General features: G+C 41.1%; 1 protein-coding gene across 1 annotated transcript; it reads left to right on the forward strand.

The window, feature by feature from the left end:
- The first annotated feature begins 2,075 nt into the window (after window positions 1-2,075).
- On the forward strand, window positions 2,076-11,712 carry fam98a (family with sequence similarity 98 member A). Its single transcript, XM_031746164.2, has 8 exons — window positions 2,076-2,230; window positions 2,962-3,110; window positions 3,358-3,492; window positions 4,612-4,793; window positions 8,681-8,761; window positions 8,848-8,964; window positions 10,104-10,271; window positions 10,517-11,712. The coding sequence occupies exons 1-8, from the start codon at window positions 2,193-2,195 to the stop codon at window positions 11,117-11,119; spliced, it is 1,473 nt and encodes a 490-aa protein (XP_031602024.1). The 5' UTR covers window positions 2,076-2,192; the 3' UTR covers window positions 11,120-11,712.
- Window positions 11,713-26,240: the final 14,528 nt, after the last annotated feature.

Here is a 26,240-nt window from a genome sequence, read left to right on the forward strand (position 1 = left end):
TTTACTTAGTGAATCCTGCCACACTATGTCAACAAGCTTCATTTGTATTATCTGGTGTCTGTGCTTCATTGGACTTCCTCAGTATCCTTTAGTAGTTTATGTGTTGCTTTAAATGATGAGCAAGCAGTATATCTGCTGTCCATAGTTGGAAACAGTGATAACACACACAAACCAACATGTGCTAGCCCGACTGTTTCAAACTTCATTTTCATCAAAGATAACATGTGAATTGAGAACCGCATCAAGAGACCCGCAGTCCAGTTTTGTTCATGTACAGTGTGGTTGACACAAAAGCCCTCAGTCTATCAATGAAAAATGAAGAGCAAACACCAACATTACTCAACATCATAAAGTATTAAAAGTACACTGTCAAATGCCTAATTCAAAGCAACCTGTTCACAAATCTAAAAGCTGCTCATTTGGAGCATTTGATTAAATACAATAAATCCATAAATATCTGGACAAAGCTGCATTGTGTTTTGTAATTTTGATTTTTCTTGTTGTTGATCTGAACATTGAGTCTCATTTTAAAGTGACTAATATGGATAACAGAATGATAGTCACAGGGACAAAGAACAAAATCAGATGGTGTACTTGTTGGCTAAACAAGCTCTGAAAAAGGATAACATTATGAAGGTACAGATGGGTGATAAATTTAGGGAAATATTATGACTTGCACAGCCATCACATATCAGCCCATCTGAACACCTATTGGAAATTTTAATGATGTTAGGCTGCTCTCTTCATCACCATCACCAAAGGAGTTGGGGAATGCTAAGGTGCACTGAAGCTGTTCTGGCTCAACAGCTGCAAAAACAGCAAAAGCAGGGAAAGAGATCTCATCTACATTCACTCATCACTTTGTTTGATACATATACACCCAGTTACTGAGCACTGCTAAAAGCCACAGTCTGCTTGAGTATTGTTTCTGATCGTGTTAATCCCTTTATGAACATTTGGACCAATCCTCTAATGGCTGCTTCCAGCAGGATAACGCACCATATCACAAAGCTCAAATAATCTAAAAGGGGTTTTTTTGTTTTTTTTTACATGACAGAGTTCAACACTCAAATGGACTCAACAGTCACCCGATCTTAATCCGGTAGAGCACCTTTGAAATGTACTGAAACAAGAGATTGCCATGATGGATGTGCAGTCTACAAATCTGCAGAAACTGCACAATGAAATCATGTCAATGTGGACCAAAATCTCTAAGCAAGTTTAGCACCACCTTGCTGAATCTATGCCATGAATAATGAAAGCAGTTCTAAAGGTGAACGAGGGTCCAATCTGGTACTAATGATATCTAATAAACTGGGCAGTGAGTATTTAAAACAAAGCAAAATGTGTGAAAAATGAAAACAACAGAAAAAAAAACTTTATAGTGCAAACAAATCAGTTCAGTACAGTTGTATTTACCTAGGATCGACACTTTCATATCGTACAGTAAAGACTCTACAGTTGTTAGGGTGGGAACGTTGGGGCAGTTGGTAAAAGTGGGAAGGAAGAACTAACTTTTAACAGGAACACATCTCCAGCACAACCAATTTCATGGAGGGGAAGCTGGACCTGGGGTCATGAGAAGAAAGGAATTAAACAGTCCAAAGCAAACAAAAGTACTCACCTTTGAGACTTTGCTTAGGGGCAGTTAAAACAATGCCAATATGTGCTTTAAGGGTAGGATCAGGTGAAATGCCACTATATATTAGAAGAAAACTGTTAATACTTAATTATTAGATAAATTTGAAAGGTCATAATAAAAGTCATCCTGTTAAGAAAGTGTTAGAAAACTGTTGGGAAAGAGGAAAGGATTTTTCAGGTACAAGTACGGTGACTATTTGCAGATTTATACAGATGGATCGAAAAATCCAAAAATTAAAGAAGTGTGGCAGTTGTCATTCCAGAAGAAATTCCTAAGGAAATTGAAGTGATGTCGCAGTATAACCCAAGAGATGGCAGCAGTGCAACATTGTTGGACTGCAAGCTGCGGTAAAAAAGCGAAGAAAAAAACACGAACGCAGTCACCGATCGCACTCCAGTCCAGCAGGTGGCGGAAAAAAGCCCGATCCAAGTTGGGGTCACAGCCGCCAATGAGTCCAAAGAAGAAGGAGAAGAAGTTAAACGTGTATGCTGAGCTGGCTGATGTGGAATCTGTATTTCGTGATTTTAGTAGATAACTCGGCAACAGTAGGATGGAGAATGACATTCTTGTCTCTCTGGAAGATTTAGGGTAAGTGAAAATACGGTTATGTATGCCGCTGTGGAAACACTGTGTGCCTAGCCACGCTGCAGGCAGCACACCTGCCCATTCTTTTCTATTTTAGCCAGCGCTATACAAATATAGCTTGAGCTAAACGGCTAAATTGGTGTAGTAGCTAACGTTCGGGCGGTGTTGTGTATTTATTTATTTAAATTTAAAATCGCTGCTTATGAGTGTCATATTGATGTGTGTACACAGTCATGTAAGTCGAGCCTACACAATGATTTGACATGATAAGCTACAGGCTTCGTCAGCAGCAGCAGCAGCAGCTGCTGCCATGAAAATGCATACGAGGATAGCTCCAACACATTCTTTTCCATTAACCAGTTCAGACCAGTTTTCTAAACAAGTGGGACTTCGATAGAGAAGATGGTTCCAGATTAATCTCTTATACGCTGAAATTTCCAGTAGGTTCTCCCAAGTCACTGGGGCTCTCGTGCCACTTTCGTTGCCTCATGTAAGCCTGACAGTAAGAAGAGTCCTTAAATAACCACATTTTAAAATGTGCTTTGGTTCTGTTTGGAGACGCTCTGGCTCTCTTAGCAGGCTTCATTTTTACTCGTCATCAAGAGTGAGAGAGGTTTTATGTGTTTTGGGTTTTTTGGGGTTTTTTTTGTTTTTTAAATATGAGCTCTATTTGTGTGTGTGTGTGTGTGTGTGTGTGTGTGTGTGTGTGTGTGTGATGGATTGATTGAGTGCAGGTACCAAGGCCCTCTGTTGGAAGAAGGAGCTCTGGAATCTGCTGTGAGTGGAGGAGCAGCTTCACCCGAGTTTACCAAGCTCTGCGCTTGGATCGTCTCAGAACTCAGACTCTACTGCAAACTGGAGGAAAATGTCCATGCTACCAACTGTAAGCGCTGCTCATTCACTAGGACATAAAGCTCTTCCTGATGCTAACAAATGTAAAATATAATTGTTGAATAGTTGTACAGGAGATTATTAATGAACATCTATTCCAGTGTTTGTTATTTTCTGGCCTCGAATTTCAGTCCATGATTGTGGGTATCATACATGAGTTAATGAAATGAGATCTAACCAACTTGTTTATCTAAAAGCCATCATTTAGAAAGTGCTTTTTGCTCTTGTACCTGTTCCAGGCCCGAGTGAGGCAGAGGGCTTCCAGCTGGAGATGAGCGGCCTGCTGTCAGAGCTCACCTGTCCATACTCTGTCCTCACCAGTGGAGACATTACCCAGAGGTTCCTGAACAGGACAGACTGCCTGCTGCTTATAAGTATGAAAAACACTCTTAGTAACCACGCCTGTCTTTAAAGAGCAACTTAAACCTACACTGACACTTTCTGTGAACTGCTTAGACACACACACAGGCTGTGATAAAGGGCCACCTAATGTCAACATGTCTTCTGTATTTAAATGTCTAATGTGGATGAAAGCAAAAAAAGTGACAGGAGAGGAAAGATGTGAGTCTTGCGCACTATGCTCTCACTGCAGGCAAAACAAGTGAAATGTTCACTGTGGGTGTGCCACTGGTGTTTATGAGTTTTAAAGGCTCACACATTCAGCAGGTGTCCAGTTTTACCTGTTGGCTTGGAGAGGGTGTGGCAGCTTTACTAGTAATATGCTGCATTTAGAAATGAAAAGTCTTTATTCTGGTAGGTGCCTTCATCTAGTTTTACTTCTTTCACTGTGCATTTCTCTCATACACGATCCATAAATCTGCAAGTTCCGTCTGTGCAGTCACTGGTGTTCATGCAGCATTACTGTAGTCATCCATGTTGTCATCCTCTGAATTTCCTGACTTCAGCGGCGCATAAACTGAGTAATTATACTATAAACACTGAGGTCCACTGGCTTCATGTTTTTGCTGTAGTTCAGGTCAGAATTGGATCCTGATGATTACAGGAAAAAATAATGACAAATCACAAAAATTTGTTCATCCTTCCATCTTCTTAACTGCTTCTCACACCTGTGATAAGCTGAAAGGTGCTGTACAGTGGACATTTCACCATTCTGTGGCAGGGTAGGAGTCAAACATGAGCAATAAATCTAAATTGAGCTTGTAGTATGAACATAGTTTGATGATGGCAGGAAAATCAGCAGTGGATACTGGATCTGACCTGTCTGGACAGAACACAGCCATGGTTGTTGCCACACTTTTCACCCTGACACTCTGTGTGTTTTTTAACTTGGGCAATTCCCAGTCGGTTTTCCAGAGGGAAGTAAATGAAGGTGGAGTATTGCTTCACTGTCTTGACTTGGCCTCAAAACACAGATTAGTGCCGACTTGTAAATCTCAAGTGAAGCTGATTTGTTTTAAATGTGACTTTCAGAAACCTGATCTCACTGTCACAGCAATAAGAATTTACTCAAATCCATTTTTGGCGGGTTTCAGCTTTTCTGGTTTCTGAGTTGGAGGCGTCGAGGATGATCCTGGTTAACAAGCCTCAGAAGAAAGCCCAGGAGTCCGGAAGCCCTGTGTTCCAAGAACTGAAGGGCATCTGCATGGCACTGGGCATGTCCAAGCCTCCAGCCAACATCACCATGTTCCAGTTCTTCAGTGGCATAGAGAAGAAGGTCAGTTAGACACAGAGAGGTGGTGTCCACTATAAAGTATGGTCTCTAAAAAAGAGCGACACCATATTACATCGTGTTGTGATAACTCACACTGGGTCGTAGGCTGGGGAGTGAAAGTGGGTTTTTAAGTGAGAGTTAAAAACGACGAGTGAGGGAGCAGTAGCTGTCTGACCTTATGTTGCATTTTTGAAACAAGCAAAAACATCTGGTCTGCTGACCTGAGAGAACGAGGTGGGACACAAGGGTGCAGCAGCTCGGACGGATAAATGGGGCAGAACCTTTTAAGAGACATAAAGACAAATAAAAGGATTTTGAATTCATAAACGAGCAGCCACTGAAGTTATGCTAAAATTGAAGTGATGTGCTCTCACTTGCACCAGAAAAAAATTGAGTGGCGGTGTTTTGCACCAGCTGTAAGTGAGCAATGGAAGCCTGGCTGATTCCTATGAGAAGTGCATTGCCGTAATTGAGATGAGAGCTTATAAATGTTTATGATGATTATTTAATATTTCATTATCTGATAACATCTCATCTGTGTCAGCACTCTAGGCAGACTTTAACATTTGCCTGCCCCAAACCAAAGATTTCCCACTGCTGCTAATTTATTAGTTTTCACATATATGAGATAAATGATTAAAATATAACTGTTTTGCAGTGACTAAACACGAAGTTTCAGGGGCTGAGGCAGAATTTCATAATGGATTTTGCACGTTTCAGAGAAATACAAAACCTTGTTGTTGTTGTTGGGTTTTTTTGTTAATACAGCATATAATGACCAATGTTGGGCAATTAATTATATAGTTACTACTTCAAAAAAGTAACTCAGTTTGGCAAACAACAAAGTTTTTTGCAGCTATTTATTTTTTTTAATGCAGCCAAGGCGTTTTTTTTAAATAAACATTTCAAACTATTTACAGAACATTCAGCTGTTCTGCATCAAATCTGATGCCACACAAATTATTTGTGCCACTCCAAAAAATAATTTCTGTCCACTATGAGATAAAGGAGAACAACAGCCTGATACCGGCAGGCCTGACAACAGGAGATGTATCACTCCTGTAACACCTGTAATGTTCAGCAGCCGCCTCATTGTTCTGACACACACAACAAAACTATTGACTACACTACACACTAACTACACAAGATTTGCGCCAAACGTCTCAAATCTCTCACATCTCAGAACACCGCCGTCACTCCTAAAACTTCCCCCCGTTTCTTAACAACTAGATGCCATGTTGCCATATCATTTTTTGACTGGTCGACACGGTACTTTTTTCGACCAATAGGAAAGGGTGGGGGTTTTTTTGGTTTTGTTTTTGCTCACAGGCGGGGAGTGCTTTCGAGCGGTTTCCTTATAAAACACCGTTTTTACCGTTTCTTCCCGCAGTAAATATAAACAACGATAGTATTCAGGAAGAAAACCTAACATTGCATATATTTTTATCATAACTCTGGTTTTACATGGCCTATCAACACAATTTAAAAACTGGTATAAAGTCCACACTTTTTCCGTCAATTGTTCCGTCTGTCCTGCTCACATCTCCAATGGTTGTACACGTTGTCATTAATGTGGCTTCACTGTACATCAGCCACACCGCTTTGCTAGCTAAAACACCGGTGTCGGCACATAAGGACACCTGTCAACGACGTTGATTGGCTGCGTATATACGAATGTGAATCGCATTATTGGTTGGACTATAGGATCAGGTGGCATCGTTCTAATCCCATACAGGAGCAGCCAGTCACTTACTGACTAACACTGCAAAACGTAATTGTTAAAGTTTTAATTTTAATTTCATTTCAGGTTAGATTTTTTTTGTGCGCAACACAGATTTTCTGTGCGCAGAGACCGTGCCAGCAGTGCGCAATTGCGCACGTGCGCAGCTTAGAGGGGAACATTGGTTTCCACACCACTGAAGTTGTTTTACCTCTCTTTTCAACCAACGGCATTCTTTCTTCAGCAGCCATTATCCTCTCCTCTCCCAATAACTTCTGCTTAGCTTTCCGAGCTTCCCTCGGGACCTCTTAATTGTTGTGACGCGTGTTCGAAACACAGAGGTGCGCTCGATTTGCCACACGGAGCAGCGCGAGAGTAAAGCACGAGGGAGGTGCTAATAATCGGCTCAGTCATTTTTAATGATCGTTGAAAACCCAGATCGTAATCGAGATTAAAATTCGATTAATTGAGCAGCCCTATGTGGACTTTTGTTTTTATCATTTGGAATAGATACTTGTCATGTCCCAGTGCTCCTCCTCTTCAGTTTGAATTATGAATGGATGCTGCACCATCTTGTGGTAGAAAATGATATTACATGAAAGTACTGCTCAGTAGGGCTGGGTATCGTCACTGATTTCTAGAATCGATTCATTTCCGATTCACAAGGTCCCGAATCGATTCGATCCACGATTCGATTCGATTCGATTCAATTCAATTCGATTCAATTAAATTCAATTTGAATCTGGGAAATTTTGACAGTCAGAAATATTATAATTCAGATCAATACATTTACATATTTTTGTATCTATAAAAAGGAAGCTGACACACGCAAGACTTTATCAAAGGTGTGAGCATCACAGCAGATGCCTTTGTGTCAAAGTAGCTGAAGATAAAACACAGAAAAACATGAAGGTGGTTTTCCTGGCCTGGGATTTTATAAAATATTCTGCAGTACATCAAAACGTAAAGAAAACCATTAATCAACATATGAACGTTACCTCTGACGTTACAGCGGTTTTATTAGAGACATGGCTAAGCGTTTTGCATTTTGCATAATTTTAAAAAGTTTAAATTTGTTCAGTATTGAACGGCAGAAATTAGGTTTTCTTTTCGGAAGTATGTAAAACGAAAAAAAAAAAAACAGCGGCCGACACCGCTGTAAACAACAGTAGACTTGTAGCGTAACAAGCAAGTTTAATAATGCAGAAAACAGATTTTTAGACGGAAACTGTTCTTGAAGTACAGAGAGAGAGAGAGAGCTGTGCATGAAGTGTGATTTTTTTTTTTTTTTTTTTTTTTTTTTTATCGTGGTGGAAGCAAAACAGTAAAAGTCAGAGTGATTTCATGACGATGTTTATGTGAAGCGTAGTTTGGATCTTCTTTTGCTGCTGGTTCAGTCAATATTGTTTGGAGAGAGATAAAACTAACAGCTTTAGAATCAGCGCGAAAAGGGCGTGAACACAAAGCGCAGACCTGCCGAAACATCAGAATCAGCGAGCTGTCGGCTTTCAGCCCCGACCGTGTCCGTGCAGTTGTTGTGCCAAAAAGTGATTGTCTGCCAGAAAGTGATTGCCGCCCGCGGGAGCGCGCGCAGCCGCTTAAAGCTGCAGCGCCCGTCGGGTGATAAAGGCGACATCTCACTGATTCTGATCCGCTGGTCCGCGCTGTGTGTTTACGTCCTTGTGCAGAATCCCGTGTACCTGCTCTCATTTACTGTCTTAGCTGTTTGGTGGTTGTTGGTGGTGGTTGTTTCGGGCAAAATAAATTTATATTAAAAAATCGATTCAGGATTTTAATGAATCGATTTCACGTTATCCAAGCCAGAATCGATTTTAATCGATGAATCGATTATTAAAACCCACCCCTACTGCTCAGCGCTGTTTTCACTCCTTTTGACATTTAGTGTAAAACATTTTAGAAAGTGTATAAACTTACAATGAGTGAACGAGTTTTAAAATGTAGGCTTAAAAGCAAAGGAAGAATGTGAGCTGCCTGCCAGCAACACTGAGAGAAATGATGCCATGATGTATTTTGCAACAACCAACCATTAGGCTGACAATCTGAAGTCAGGGAAAGGATTCCTGCCCTCCTAAAGTGTTTTTTCTTTGAAAGCAGATACTTTTACAATTCAACTTACACACATCTGCACATGCTCTCTTTTTCCTTTCAGCTGAAAGAAGCCCTTAGTCGAGTTCCACCAAATCATGTAGGGGAGCCATTGTTAAAGAGGCCCCTTGGACCTGTGCACATGGTAAGTAAAAATGATGCAGAAATGCAGAACAGTCAGTGAATGGTATGTGAAGACTCTTTCTTCTCTCTTAATTTTTTTTACCTTAGGAAAAAATTGAGGCTATAAACCAAGCGCTAGTGAATGAGTATGAGGTGAGAAGGAAGATGTTGTTGAAACGTCTTGACGTGACGGTGCAGTCCTTCGGTTGGTCTGATAGAGCAAAGGTACGTAGCAACGTGGGATCCTCCTAACCAAGTGTGAAGCACATGTCTAGCTTTTTAAACAGGAGCACTGTGGGTTACAGAGGTACTGCTCTTTGCTTTCTTTCATAGCAAATGTTCTTAATTGGGTTAGCTACAAAATCTTCTGCTCTTAAATGTTGTTCTTCTCACTATAAAAATGTTGGGCTAAAACCAAAATAATCCTTATTTATCTTTTACCGGTGTTTGTGCTGCCCTCAGTTTGTCCTGCATCTGAAACCAGCTATTTTGGCTGTTCTTCTGTAAGGTCATCATTCATTTGGTGGGTGTGGCTGCTTTGCTGACAAACAGAACTACATGCGACATTACGGCCACATGCTCTCACTGACATCATATAGAGCCAGGAGTTTGTGCCTGAGCTTTTGGCTCACATGTACATATGGTGGACTCATCATTTAAACTTTGGTTATGTTTAATATGAGTATGTGAACAGGAGATATGACAGAAAATATGAAAAGGTAGAATAGGTTGACTTGAAGTTATAACTTCATCCGGACCACAACTTTTCATAAGTAATTATTATTTGAAAATAATATAAAACGGTGAGAAATTCCTGCCTCTAGAGCAGCGGTCCCCAACCTTTTTTGCGCCACGGACCGGTTTATGCCCGACAATATTTTCACGGACCGGCAATAAGGTGTCGCGGATGAATACAACAAAATAAAACTAGTGCCGGTACCGAAAAAAAGAAGATTTATTCATAACACACGTGAAAAGACCCAGGAAAACAGAGTTAACGATAAAAACGATAACAAAATAACGTTGAAAACCGATAAAAACCCTGAAAACCATACATTTCACACCTGAGTCTCAACTCTCGCGGCCCGGTACCAAACGACTCACGGACCGGTACCGGTCCGAGGCCCGGGGGTTGGGGACCGCTGCTCTAGAGGTTTCCTGAAGGGATACAGCCTGAAATCCAGAGGAATTATAAGCTGCTATAAAATGATGAAAATAGTAATCATCTTTTCAAATAACTCTGCCAGTTGATTGTTGATTCTGAGTCTTGTGTTTAGTCATATACTTTGAAAATACTGTTTAATACTTGATGTGTTACTGTCGTGTTGTGGATTTTGGGCTTTATTGTGCTCATCTCTCTTCAGACACATGCTGATAAGTTGAGTAAAGTTTACCCTCCACTGCGTTCAGCTCTTGCCAACAAAAGTAAAGTCTCTGTTGCTCATCTTCTTGCCGCTCGCCAAGACTTCTCCAAGATCCTCCGCACAAGCAGCGGCAAGATCAGAGAGAAGACAGCCTGTGCCATCAATAAGGTGGGATCATCAGAGCAGTGACACCTGCCCTTCTTCCTTTTCATGTCTTTTACTCTGTTTTTATTTCAGTGTAAAAGGCGTTGATTTAATACTGACTGTTTGGTGGTTATAAACATATAAAGCTCAGCACAGTAACTTTAACTTTAGTTTGAAATGTTTCTCCTGGTCATCCACGCGTCACGTCTAGTGGTGCTGTGGCCAAGCGTCCCGCAGCTGTTTGATTTCAGCACATTTCCTCTCCTCAGGTTCTGATGGGCCGAGTACCAGACAGGGGAGGTCGGCCGTGTGAGATTGAGCCTCCGCCTCCAGAGATGCCCACCTGGCAGAAGCGTCAAGATGCTCCCCAAATCGGAGGACACTATGGCGGCGGTGGGCATGGAGGTGGCAGGGGAGGATACGATCACGGCTCTCAAGGTGGCCGTGGGGGCTATGAGAGGGGAGCCGGGGGAGGAGGACACGGGGAGAGAGGAAGTAGAGGAGGAGGTGGAAGAGGGAGAGGCAGTTACAACCAGGGCTACTATCAGGATGCAGGAGGTCATCACGGGGGAGGAGGAAGAGGAGGTTATGGAGGAAACCACCAAGGAGGCTTCCAGGATCCCAACTACCATGGAGGAGGAGGCGGCGGCGGCTACCATGACGGCGGTCATTACCAAGACAGAGGTGGCGGTCGAGGAGGTCGGGGGGGTAGAGGAAGAGGAGGAAGGGGAGGAGGAGGACAAGGAGGGGGCTGGGGAGGAAGAGGGGGGCAGAATTTTAACCAAGGAGGACAGTTTGAACAGTTCTTCCAGCATGGTGGGCAGCATTACAGCCAGGCTGGCTTTAGTCAAGGCAGACATTATACTAGCTGAAGGCAGCGCAGGGCAGCACAGCAGAGTCCACGTCGACTGCTTCTCATTCATGAACTCATCTAAAATGCCTTATCAGCTGACCATTCTAATAGTTGAAGAAACTATTAGAATGGTTACAAGCTGACGTTATAAAAATACAGGTAGTATTTTTCACCAGACTGTTATGGTCTCTATTCAGGGCAGTTCTAAAGTGGCCCTTTGTTTTCATTTGTTTTCATATAGATCTGCTATAAGTGGTTAGTCGACAAGTTGGACTCTGCTTAATTAGCCTTATTCTTTTTGAAAACTAAAGGTCCCTAAAATTTCAGTGTGTGTGCATTTGCTGTATCTGAAATTAGAGGTGCACACTAATATTACAGGATTCTTGAAATTCTTCTAGTTTTGGTGAATATGAGAATGACTTGAAGGAAAAAAAGCATCATTTTCCAGTCTCTTAGTTTTGTTTCAGTTAATCTGACTGGAGTCCTTTGTTACTTATTTAAAAAAACAAAACGATGCCATCTTGTACTCCTAATGGAAGCTTGTGTGCATACAGGTATGGATGTTGAAAGGTTTGCATGGATGTGTGAATGAGAAATAAAAGCTGAAACGAGTGTCACAGCTTCAGTGGTCTTGATTATCTACATCAGATGGGGACATTCCCTCACTGCCAATTATTTACATCTGAGTTATAAACTCACTGGGCATTTTATTAGGTACACTTTGAGGAAATGACTAATTCTAATATAGCAATCTGTCTCATGCGACACATACAGTTAAATTTGTTGTCTCTCTTGAACAATTGAAAATGGCATAGCAGTCCTATGTATGCAATATTCTTAAGAGAAATACTATTATAATTTTAATTGTTTTAAGACGATACAGACTACCATAAAAACTGACCTGAATGCTTTAAAGACAAGGCACAATTTAAAGGGAATTGTGCCAAGTGCATCTCATGACTTGCTTGAAGGATGCCAAAATGAGAACCAAGTGCAGTTATGGCTGTTCGATAGAACCTGTTCCTGAATCTGGAAGTGCAGGTCTTTCGAGCCCTATGCCGTCTTCCAAATGGCAGCAAAGAGGACGGCTGATAAAATGGATTGGTAATGTCCTTTACAATGTTGCTGTAATGCTGGGCTGACAGTGTGGATACCTAACTTTGTGCAAGAACCCTAAAATGAGGAGCTGTAGGAGTTTCAAATTGATACCATAGAGGTATCTACTAGGAGGCTGAGGGGTAGTTGCCAGGGGTTTGTCAGTTTCCCTACCAAGCTGTTGTACAGTATGATAGAATGCTTTATATTGAGCAGTGGTAAAAAGACTAGCGGTTTTGCAGAGAGCTGGAGCCGAGTTAACAGTCAGCTTAAGGTCCTCACTAACATGGACAGCTTCTCCACTTCCTCTCCTGACGTTTTTTTAAATGACGTCATAAAATTGTGCACTGACCTGCTCTGAAGCCAGCTTCAAGGAGCTGTTTTGAGGTTCCTACTTGAAATACATTCTCTCAGTAACCACCCGACCGACACCAATTCACAACTATATAGCCTAGTCAGGGCTCTAGAGTGCGACCAATTTGGTTGGTCGCAAAAAACTGTTCGGGTAACAAACAAAAACAAAATCTCTGCAACTCTCCGTGTGGTCAACAACAGACACACATGGGCCGTTTATCAATGCCCAAGTACGCCAGTACGTACTCGCCGAGAACGCACGGGAGTACGGACTCGTGGGCCGTTTCTCAATTCTCAAGTACGCGAGCACAGACTCGTGATTTGTACAGTCGGAACACCAGCGTACGTGATGATGTCACAGGTCCGGAGTTTTTACCGCCGTCCCCTCCTAATTTAACTGTGAGTAACATGTTATGAAGCTTAACTTTAATCACAGCCAAACCGGTTTACTCAGGAACAAATAAAACACTGAAATAAACCAAACATTAACATTTAGAAGTGATCTAAGTGACTTATATATCATTTTTAACCTCAGTAGTGAAACCTCTATTAATAAAAATAGTGTACATGTACATACGTGTACATACCTTAATAAAAACAAGCAGGTGAGATGTTAGAACGCTTTTATTTCTATTGTAGTGGACACTCAATACTATAGACAGCTGCTGGAGTTTCTTTAACCTGAGTAGTGAGAGGACCGCGAGCGGGGGGGGGGGACGATGTGCCGGGAGTCCGCTGTTGAGTTTTGGACGAAATGCATTCTGGGATATATAGCTGTCCCAAGTCTACACCGATGCATGCTCGATAAAATGGGCGGATCGAGAACACATCCGGGACTTTTTCGCGTTCTCGGCGTGATGCGTACTTCGAATTGGAACAGTACTTGGTCTCCGACTGATGACGTATCACGAGTACACGAGAACGCAAGTACGCACAAGTACGCATATTGATAAACGCCCATTATGTCCCTATCGTGGACTAAACCAATCAGAGATAGTCAGGGGCGGGACCTCTTTGATTGGCCGTGCTCCAGTTGAAAGTGCAGGTGGATAGAGAGAGGTGAGTAGCTTGAATAAAGCGATATCGATTCATTAAATCCTGAATTGACTTTTAAATATAACCGTGTTTTGCCAGAAACGCCAGTTTCTCAGATTAAAGCTCACAAAACTATTTCAACAACCACCAAACAGCAAATGAGAGCAGGCACACGGATTCCACACAAAGACGTAAACACAGAGCGGACCCGACGCATCAGAATCAGCTTTGTCTTTCTCGGCTTTCTCACCCGACAGCACGTAGACGGACACGCTGTATGCGTTGGGTCCGCGCTGTGTTTACGTCTTTTTGCGCTGATTCTGAGCTGCAGGTTTTGTCTCTCTCCAACCAAAATTCACCGAGCCAGCAGCAAAAGAAGCAGCAAACTACGCTTCACATTTGATAAACATCGTCATGAATTCCCTTTTCAAGCTAGCTTAAAACATTTTTAGAATATAAACAGAGCACTCTGCTTCTCTCTACAGCTCCTCACTCCACCAGGGCACCGTTTGGCACTTTCTGATAGTGTGCAAATGTGATGTACGTACTGCGGCAGTCATACAGACAACTGGACGGTCCAAAAGTTGGCCTACCTATTACTGGCTGAGGTTTTAGTAGAGTTGTGGCTGAACAACATAAAATATATCATTAATTTTAATCTCCCCAATCAATTATGTTCAGGGGCGGATCTAGAGAAATTTTCTTAGGGTGGCATGAGGGTGGCAAAGAAATCAAATGGGGTGGCAAAATCAAAGCCTTATTTTTCAAACACATATGCAGGTGGTTACATATGGTTAAAATAATTCAAATGCAGTAAGTATACACGTTTTTCATATAAATATAGTCTATAACTTAATTATTGTCTGTAGCCCACATCTGTACTGTCATGAACAAAAATTTAAACCAAATTTTTCATGATTTGTTGGATTAACCCACTGAGGTCTGAAATACAACCGGCCATTTTTGACTCCTTTTGAGTTTACGTTTGTATTTCACCCTCAAATTGTTTCATTTTATTTTTTCCCCTTGTCTTGTTTGGTATCATTCTTTTCAGCTCAACTGAATTTAGTTGTTTTTTTCACTGACACACTGCATTATTATTACTGATCTGAAATCACACAAAGAACTTAAAATCTTAGTAGTATTTTTTTAATGTAAAAAAACCCACAGACATGTTGAGTAAATTTTTATAACTTGAAATGCAAATATAAAATGTACATTTTGTAAACATATACAACTATTTATCTAAAAATGCAGCCAATACACCTGCCGTTTTTTTCATTTTGTACAACCATTTAAAAATATTACTAAAACTAAAATGAGAGAACAATCAGGTGTTGCAATAAGATGCCCCACAAATGATGTGTGCCAGTAAAAAAAAACTTTGTCCACCAAAACAGCAGTCCCCAACCTTTTTTGCACCACGGACCGGTTTATGCCCGACAATATTTTCACGGACCGGCCTTTAAGGTGTCGCAGATAAACACAACAAAATAAAACTAGTACTGAAAAAAGAAGATTTATTCATAACCAGTGTTGGGACTAACGCGTTATTAAGTAACGCGTTACAGTAACTACGTTATTATTGTGGTAACGAGCACGGTAACTAGTTATGCCAAAATCAGGAACGCGTTACTCGTTACTGGGATTTAGATAGGCTCGTTATTCGTTACTTCGTGTGGTGGCTATTGCGGAGCTTCCACAGATTCAGTAACATTAGCAAGTGGTGGAAGGAAGCCAGTAGGTGGATGAGAGAAAGGGGAGGCAAGAGGAGAGATCCGAAGCGGCCGCCCGTCCGAGTGTCAGGTGAACTGAACTTCAGGTAAGAAGTTATGACCTGCAGTCTATCTGAGTCAGATATAAACCAAGTTTAGGTGGAGTTTATTTTGGTTATGCTGACTTTTTTCGTATCGTGCTAGCTAGCATGACGGGGTTTCTATACAGCTGGGTGGGTGCTATGTTACTGATGTTGAACTTTATTTTGTTCATAAGGTTAATTATTAGAGTTGACAACCGTCCCTAAAAACGGAATTGTCTCGTATTCAGAGAAAACATTATGCGTTTCAGTATTGAGGTGAAAAGAAACACAGTTTGTCCCGGACTTCAGCTAGAATGAAAAAGACACAAAGCTGGAGTTATTCTGTGTGTTTGCTGCACAGCTGCCCCTTCTTCTCTCATTCTCTCCTTCTACTTCAATCATGAAACTGATCAATGATCAGCTGATCGGCTTTTCTCCCTTGTTTGTTTATCGCCCACTTCGCGCCAGAAAGAGGAAACCAGCGGATGTCGCGTTAAACAACAGCAGCACGTTTGATCAGCTGTTGTTAGAATTTATTTAATATTAATTTCTAGTATCAGCTGATGTTTGCTGGAGCCACAGCTGTAAAAACTGCTGGTCATGATATTGGTTTGGTTATCTGGTGAGTGGGAAACATGAAGATGAAACCAGGAGATGTCCTTACTGAATCATCAGAGCTGAACAGGTGATGGAGAAACAGGTTTACCTTTTAGGTCACATGAATGAGTTGAAGTTATGAATTGTTTCTGAGAGACAAATAACACCAGGATCCTTTTCTATGTAGCTGACAGCTGGTAACTGTGCAGGGGCGGGTCTAGCAAAGTGTTGCCAGGGGGCCAGGTAGGGCATTAACAGGGAAAGGGGGGCACAAAGAAATACTTTCTTATTCTCATTTAAAATGTCTAGCTTTTAATAAATAATTATCTGAGTCTTACAACAAACGATTGATACATATATACCATCAAGACAGTGTACATCACTGTCACAACAGTGTTTGTTTTCATTCAAAGGCTTTATGATTTTTCCTATAATGGTGGTCAAAATGCCCGGGCCGATTTTTTGTCCCAGTCCAGCCCTGTATGCAGCTCATCTGCAGTCTGGTGTTACCCTACATCTTCCTATTCAGAAGGCAGAATTTCTGAGTTCTGAGTACAATCAAAAGCACCACGACTGCAGTTTTTGTGTTGGATGTAAAAAGCGCACATGACGCTGTGACGTAGGTAGAATCATGACGGCGGTCAACGACGGTCCAGGCGTGGGATTTCTCTCGTGGAAATATGCACATTATCTTTTCCTTTCTATTGGTAGGTGGCACAGTGCACTTGTGGCAAGTAAGCAAGCTAGAAGACTGGCACTCTTGCTGGGTATCCAGTTACGGAAGCAACACATTAACAAGAGAAGTCTGAGTAAAACCAAAGTTACTTTCCCTAGTAACTAGTTACTTTGAAAGTAACGAGTAACTTGAAGTAACTGAGTTACTTTTGATGGAAGTAACTAGTAATGTAACTAAGTTACTAATTTAAAGTAACTTACACAACACTGGTTAAATGTGACACACAGGAGCCCAAACATTCCCTTAGAACTGCTGAATAACTTTTAAAAGAACATTAATACCGATAATATGTCATTTTCAACCTGTGCATAAAACGTCAAATTTCAAAAATGTTGTAATTCAAAAATAATACAAAAAAAGGATAATGGTCAAATGGAAACAGGTGGGAGGAGATCTGCTTAAACACATTAGGAATAGGAAAGAGAAAACAAACGGTAATAAAAATGTCATTCCAATACAGGACTTATTAATTGAAATGAAAACCAAAAACGAATAACAATTACATCCAATTAAAGAAGAAACCACCAGTTAAAATAAACTAACAAATAGACCAGAAACAGGGGGTATAGCGGAAGCTCAACACCAGTAAACCATGGAACAACATATATATTAATTCTTTGCATACAGTAACTATGCTAACATGTTAGGAAACACAAAATAATTGAATAATCCTACAAACAAATTGCAATCAAAGCTGAACTATAATGTTGTGAACAACACAGAAACACACACACCAACACGAACTTAAATTAATGAATTAATAAACAAATAAAAAACCAACAAATATTACAGGAGACAACGATACAAAACAGGAAACATTTCAAATCCCTAGAAAAATTGACAGTGACCCTAACTTTCTGACCAGCATGCTTCACAAACAAATGGGTTTGTTTTTTTTTTGCTCTTGCGGGGCTTCTTGGCACAGCTCCTGTGGATGATGCCCAACAAGTTTGATGCAGAAATAGTATTTCAGTGACAAGATATAGGCAGCAATCACTTTTTGGCAGGCTGAAAATGGCATTTTATCAGTTTTATTGTTCTCTTAAAGGTTATTCAGCAGTTCTGAGGGACTGTTTGAGATGTAATATTTGACATATGACCCTTCTGAATGACATGCATCAAGTTTGAAGCAGAAATAGTATTTCATTGACAAGTTATAGACCACAATCACTTTTTGGCAGGTTGGAAATTGCATATTATCAGTTTTATTGTTCCTGTACAAGTTATTCAGCAGTTCTTGGAGAGTTTTGGGGATATAATATATCACATGTAACCCTTCTGGAATATATCCAACAAGTTTGAAGCCGAAATATTGTTTCAGTGACAAGTTGTAGGCCACAATCACTTTTTGGTAGCGCTAAAATGCCATGTGAACATGTTCAGGGAGGCTGCAACTTACGGCGACTTCACTGACTTGGAGGAGTACACGTCAGTGTCCAGCTACATCAACAAGTGCACCGATGACGTCACTGTCTCCAAGACCATCATCTCACGACCCAACCAGAAACCATGGATTACAGCGGAAGTGCGTGCACTTCTAAGGACCCGAGACTCTGCCTTCAAAGCGGGAGATAAGGTGGCGCTTAGTAGAGCTAGGGCCGAACTTTCTCGGGCCATCAGAAAGGCGAAGCGTGCACACGCCCAGAGAATCCACAACCACTTCAAGGACAGCGGCGACACACGGCGCATGTGGCAGGGCTTACAAGCCATCACTAACTACAGGACAACATCACCTGCCTGTGATGGTGACGGCTCCCTCCCAGATGCGCTGAACAACTTCTACGCTCGGTTCAACAGGCAGAACGACGTGGCGGCGAGGAAGTCCACCCCTCCTCTGAACGACCAGGTGCTGTGTCTCACTACAGCTGAGGTGAGGAAAACTCTACGCAGAGTCAACCCACGTAAAGATGCTGGACCAGACAACATCCCAGGCAGAGTGCTCAGAGAATGTGCTGAACAGCTGGCAGATGTTCTCACCGACATCTTCAACATCTCTCTGAGCAGTGCCGTCGTTCCCACATGCTTCAAGGCCACCACCATCGTCCCCGTGCCCAAGAAGTCTTCTGTGTCCTGTCTCAACGACTCACCGTCCTGTTGCACTTACACCCACCATCATGAAGTGCTCGAGCGGCTCGTCATGAGACACATCAAGACCCTGCTGCCCCCTCACTGGACCCACTGCAATTATGCGCACCGCCATAACCGCTCAACGGACGACGCCATCTCCACTGCACTCCATCTTGCCCTCACGCACTTGGACAAGAAGGACACACACGTTCGAATGCTGTACATAGATTTCAGCTCAGCATTCAACACGATCATCCCTCAACAGCTGATCGGAAAGCTGAGCCTGTTGGGCCTGAACACCTCCCTCTGCAATTGGATCCTGGACTTTCTGACCGGAAGGCCTCAGACAGTACGGATCGGGAGCACCACCACACTGAGCACTGGGGCCCCACAAGGCTGTGTGCTCAGTCCTCTGCTGTTCACACTGCTGACTCATGACTGTGTAGCAACACACAGTTCAAATCACATCATTAAGTTCGCTGATGACACGACCGTGGTGGGTCTCATTAGCAAGAACGACGAGTCAGCGTACAGAGAGGAAGTGCAGAGGCTAACGGACTGGTGTAAAGACAACAACCTGTCTCTGAATGTTGACAAGACAAAAGAGATGGTTGTCGACTTTAGGAGGACACGAGGCGACCATTCACCGCTGAGCATCAACTCTGTGGAGATCGTTGACAGCACCAAATTCCTGGGAGTCCACCTGGAGAAGGACCTCGGCTGGTCCCTCAACACCAGCTTCCTGCACAAGAAAGCCCAACAGCGTCTCTTCTTTCTGAGAAGACTGAGAAAGGCCCAGCTTCCACCACCGATCCTGACCACCTTCTATAGAAGAACTATCGAGAGCATCCTGAGCAGCTGTATCACTGTCTGATTTGGGAACTGTGCCATATCGGACCGCAAGACCCTACAGCGGATAGTGGGAACAGCAGAGAAGATCATCGGGGTCTCTCTCCCCTCTATTAAGGACATCTACAACACACGCTGCATTCGCAAAGCCACCAGCATTGTGGCTGATTGGACACACCCCTCTCACACACTCTTCACACTCCTGCCATCTGGAAAAAGGTACCGAAGCATTCGGGCACACACATCCAGACTGTGCAACAGCTTTTTTCCACAAGCCATCCGTCTCCTCAACAAAAAGGGACTGGACTGATAAACACACACACACACACACACACACACACACACACACACACACTCTATCACTCAGCTCAACTCAACTACCTCAAAGCATCAACCTGTAAATGCTCTTTTTGCACAATATTATTATGTTTACTGTCGAACACTACCTACATACCAAGTATGTTTACTGTTACCTTTGCACTACCTACCTAGTTAGATAGTTAGTTTTTGTTTTTGTTTTTTGTTAATTTATGTTGTAATTTATGTTAGGTCAGTCTGTCCTGTCTCTAGTTAGCTAGTTTAGTGTTTTTCTGTTAATTTATGTTGTAAATTTATGTTGCATGTAGCACCTTGGTCCTGGAGGAACGTTGTTTCCGCTTCACTGTGTACAAACTGTATATGGTTGAAGTGACAATAAAGCCAACTTGACTTGACTTGACTTGACTTGTTCTCAGTCGTTATTCTGAACAAACAAGAAAGCGTCATGGTGATACTGGCACAATAGGTCTTTATTGTTTTAACTACTATTCGACAGTCTTATAACAAATATGAACAACGAGAGTAGACATACTAAACCTGTAGGCATTAATTATTCCATTGTGATGCGTGTAGTCATTCGTGACAGCGCTACACACTGAAAGCAACCTTCTGATAAGCGTCACAATTTGGTTACAAGAAACATTAAAGCATACCTTTGCCTAATAACAAAGGCATAAATGTTTTGTTTTGTTTTGTTCTCTCTGACCCTCACTGACTCTGACGCCTCCTAATTCTGCTTCCAGCCTTGCTGATTAATTTGTTCTTCCTTTTGGCGTCCCTGTCACTGATGCTGTCACCAGTTGTACACAACATCTCTGTTTGTCCACCAGTCTAATCTGTAATTCAGGTGAACCCAGAATTACCTGTATCTTTGTAATGTTTCAAAAAATATACACTATATGTTGATGTGCATTGTCCCACCTTTCTTTCCTTTATAAGTAAGAATCTCTATGGTTTTAATGACAATTCATATACAGATTGTGGAGGACATTTTATTCAACACTCAAAAAATTCCTCACCAGCATACTGTAGTACAATTTCAGCCCACCGTTAATAAACCCATCCAATGCAGCGTTATCAGAGAAATTATGCAAGTGTTATGTTTGTATGTACTAGTAATCTATTTATCATTTATCATGACTCCTGCTCTGATGATTATTTTCTTCTCCTTCTGTAATTTTAATAGATAAAGGATGTTGAACATTAAGCTCCAAACAGGATGAATGAGGAAGACCACAGAGGAGAATCGTGGATGTAGTGAAAGAATACATGCAGATGGTTTTTTTCATGGTGGAGGAGCAACTATCTGATACCATCTTAAAGAAAAAAAAACATAAAATTGAAGAGTAAAAATAATGACAACAATATGTCTAAATTTTTTATTATTTTTTTAGAGCAAATGCAGTCTTGTCATGGTCAGAGTTGCCCACTCATATTTAACTAATTCAAATAAAATTACTGAATTTAAATGCTTATGTTCTAATAAAAGGCATTGTTTAATACTTCTGCCATGACAACCCAAATAAATCAATGAGAGGGAAATGGGAAGATTAGTCATCAAGCAAGGTTTACTGTTCATTTACCATGCCTTGATAAAAGTAAGCTTAACAAAAGAAAAAGGCTGGGGACGAGAACCGGGCGGCTGAGCCAGATCAAAGACATTACTAAAACAAAAAGATGCCAACAGCTTCCCTAAAGTGGAAATCTAATAATATGCAAAACAAAAGGCCTGTGTAGCTGCTTGACACATAAGGTCAGTCACAGGATACAAAAGTGTCATCACCTGCCTAACCTAGTGTTTTTAACACTTAAAGCTCATTTGAATGTGTTTGGGGTACTCCGATCTTATCTGTCCAGCCTCACACCCAAACACTCTATTCACACACACAGACACCTACTAACAAAAGTTCAAAGACAGTCAGAAGCCAACCTGGCCTGGGAGCTGTTTTTTTAAATTATCCCAGGCAAGCGATTGGTATACTGTTCCCCAGATCAGCCAATAGAGACGTGCCAATTACCTTTGTATTGGACAATAGAATGAGGCTTGACACCTGAAAGACAAGAGTAACAGAAAACACAGAGCTGGATGCCATGGCATGCAACAGATGTTGTTCCATGCTCATTTTTGATTGTCTCAGTAAATATGTTAACTGCACAAACGTTGAAAATCTAACTCACTCACTTGTCCAATAGAAAATAATATTTTCCTCTTTGTTCGTTAATTTTCATGTTAGTATAAGTAATAGTAGTCTTAGAAGTATAAAAACAATTTTCAATTCTCATAATTTATATGAAAGTCTTTAATCACATCTTTTACAATATATTTTAAGCAATATGCTTTTGTCTTTTTCTCTGACACTCATTGTCTTTAACATTAATATTATGAATTACCTATACAATATCTTGCCTTTTGATTACAGGTTTCATAAATTTTTTTGTTTTTTTCATACTCAAAGGAGTTTGCGAAGTTTCATACTGTAACTCATAGAAATATTTCTGCCAATACTATTTTGATTATATTTTATACATGACATTAAAAGGTTGTACATTGCCTTAACATTTTTTAGTTTTTGCTTCATTATTAGAATTAAATTAGTATTTTTTGTTAATTCAATGCAAACTGATGTGTGGGACAAGAGTTACATGACATATAACCAACCCACCTTTGATCTTTCGGTATTTATTGAGTCGTTGCGTCGCAAGGACAGATAACATAGCTTTCATTGCGACAGGAAACGGTTATATGTGGTTACGCTGTCATTACATATAATTATTATTAGTACACTGAACTTTTCTTTGAGGCCTACGTGGACAAAAATTTTCGGTTTACCCACCAACAATAAAATGGAAAGGTGAGTAATTAACACTAAAAATTGGACTATTAACAAGAAACGAGAACATTCTAGCCATTTAATGCCAGTTATTTTCCTCAGTCTAATTATAGAAAATTGTTTTAGATTGTTTGCGCTTTGTATATAGTCTTCGTCCAGAAATGTGTCTAAAATCATAATTTTTAGAATTTGAAAACTTTAATAATATTGATATACTAACCGATGGAGAGCATATATATATAGAAATATAACATATACCTAAGATTAGATTTTGTACTCTTAGGCGTACATTTAAAAGTAACACACTCCATTTAAGCGTAGTTAAAACTTTTGATGTTGTATCTTTTTTAAATATAAATATTCATTAAGAAAAGAAGTGATAACACATTGAGATAATTGAAAGATACGTAACATTTTGTAGTACGAACAAATACGTTAAAACAAAATTCATGTTTGGTTGAATTAGTTGTAAAACAACCATAATAAGTAACACTGTTCACCATGATAAATAACTCATCTCACAAAAGTCTTTTTGTCACATAAGGTCATAAATTCTCTTTTAAGCATTTGCACTGGGTATTACCAGATTTTAATTTTTCATTGGCTTGACACAATGACTCTTTCATGTCGTTGTGATTGTGATAATGATTGTAAAGTCCGTTCAGAGCAACGGTCTTTAACAGCTTGTCTTTGTGGTTTAGGAGCCACTCAAAATGTATATCTAACAGAGTATAACATTATTAATAGTAATAAATCAGGTAGGGAATGTGTATTATACACAGTGAATTAGTGCTTGTGTTTTTTAACTATAGTGTTGATTACAGTAATTTGCACTGTGAATTTTAAAGCTTAGAACTTAGTGATAGTTTCTTAGCAAATAAACATTAAAAAGGACTGTGTTAGTTAGCGCTTGTATGTCCAAAAATCTAACTGCTACCAGTTATGTTGTTGGCATAGAAAAATGCACCAAAAAGATTTTTCCGCATCATGCGTTTTGGACATCACTAGCACTAGAAGTACTGAGCCTTTTTTTCCCTGGTGCAAGTCCCTACTACTAGATTTACTAGCCCTGCGCAAATTTGCGTAAATTCCCCTGACCCTAACACCTCTTGGCACACCGCTGAGATTTTCACAGCCCTTCAGCTCCATTGTTCTCCTGCGTTTTTTGTGCAAACACACCCTCCCTCAACCCCCAACTATGAGAGATTCAGGTCTTTCCTTCCCTGCAAGGCTACTTTTCTTCCTTACCTGCAGCGTACAATACACCATGGTCGTTTCTATGTGCAATATTTCTCATATGCAATATTAGTTCTTTTCAACCCTTGTCACTACATTGCATGCCTGTCCATAAACATATATACACAGAGTTGTACATATGTTTATATAGCCACACCTTACATAATATGCATAAAGTCTAGTTATACACACACACACACACACACACACACACACATCTATATCTACACACATAAATACATATATATATATATATATCTATATAGCTATATACATACACACACCAATATTTTTGAATACACGTGTCCATATTTATGTTTCCAGATTGTTTGTATATGTCTTGATGCATTCTCAATCATCCAGGAAGGTAAATCTCCAAAAGTTGAATCTGTTCATCTGGACGTAGCGTTTTGTGGGAGAAACGTTTCGTCACTCATCCAAGTGACTTCTTCAGTCTCAGCTGACTGCAGGTTTCCCCAAACCTTATAAACAGTACATTTGCATAATGACTGAAACCAGCCCACTGAAGGAACAATGGGCTGTGAGGTCAGTTCCTTAATCATAATTATGCAAATTCCCATGACCATTGATCAACAATCACTGACCAAAACCCACTGATCAAAGAACACTGATCAATGGCCATGAGTACCATTCACAGAGAGTTGGGGAATGGCTGCAATCACAGCATTGTAAGATGGCGAAAGATGTACCCTTAGGCCCCCTCCTCGATTCAGAGATGGTCTTTCCCTTTTCACGTAAATGGCCTCCTTGACTCCGCGCTCAAACCAGCGTTCTTCCCTGTCCAGGATGTGGACAGGTTTCAGTCATTATGCAAATGTACTGTTTATAAGGTTTGGGGAAACCTGCAGTCAGCTGAGACTGAAGAAGTCACTTGGATGAGTGACGAAACGTTTCTCCCACAAAACGCTACGTCCAGATGAACAGATTCAACTTTTGGAGATTGTTTGTATAGTGCACTTTCTATACCGTGCTCTTTGTACAGTTTTTATTTAGCTGCTTTTGTCTTGCACTGTCCACTTTTTGGCAATGACAATGCAGATTTTCCACTTGTGGGACAAATAAATGCAGATTTGCTGTGTGTGTGTGTGTGTGTGTGTGTGTGTGTGTGTGTGTGTGTGTGTGTGTGTGTGTGTGTGTGTGTGTGTGTTTGTGCAACATTGGCATTTGTTTACTCAGATCCAAGGCAGGCCAAACCTCTGTGTTACAACCTACATACAAAAGACACACATTCACAATATATGGGTACACAAGTCTGTTTGATTTCAAAGTGTTTCAAACTTTACAGCGTTTGCAGACCCAGTGTCCATCATCCCTGCATTTGGCACAGGTGAATTTCTGACATGTTGCACAGGTAAACCTGCTGCGATTCCTGTTGCAGCTCTCTTGCACCTGGCACTGTGTTGTCTTTACAGTCCCTGGCACAGCAGCTGCAGCAGCTTCAGCAGCCTGCCTCTGTGCTAATATTTCCTTGTGCTGCATGAATTGGAAACAAAGTTGCTGAGCTAGAAGACTCAGAAAAAATCTTCTTTTGCCTGTCCACCCTGTACATGCCTTGTACAAAATGTAGGCATTCACCGCCGCAAGGTACAGCATATTGTAGAAAACCGCTACTGGCCACCTGCGTGTTGCTGCTCTTATGGAATACATTCGTGCCATTTGGTCCAACACATCTACACCACACTGTAAAAGCAGAGAGAGAGAGTCATGGGTATATGTTTTTTTCTATAGGCCTGTATAGCACACATCAGAAAACATTGTAGCACTGGTGTAAAATTCCAGTCCTCTGTTCTGCGGGCTTGATGTACCGTGCACTCTCTGATGGTCTGCAGCATTCCCACGTCTAACAGGCAAAGGAAGCTTTGGAGCACACTTGTAATCTTACGCTGTTGGAAGATAAACAAATAGAGAATGGTAAATTTACATGAACCTCACGCTAAATGGGTTTATCTAAATATCATATCTACTATGGCAGTGACAAACCTTAGCAGACTCTGTGGGTCCAGCTTGCGCAGTGAAGCACGAGCGATTTGCTTCTGCACTGGGCATTCCAATGTCCTCCTCAACCCACACAGTGCCGTCTTTTGCCGTGTGGCTCTGGCTGGGCTTCCCAGTACCACGGGGCCTCTTCCGTGGAGGCATGTTGGGTTCTTGTTCCGTCTCCTTTTCAGATTCTTCTGAGGAGGTATCAGTGGCCTGCTGGACA

This window comes from Oreochromis aureus, unplaced genomic scaffold (genome assembly GCF_013358895.1).
Source record: "Oreochromis aureus strain Israel breed Guangdong unplaced genomic scaffold, ZZ_aureus HiC_scaffold_354, whole genome shotgun sequence".
NCBI classification, from domain to species: Eukaryota; Metazoa; Chordata; class Actinopteri; order Cichliformes; family Cichlidae; genus Oreochromis; species Oreochromis aureus.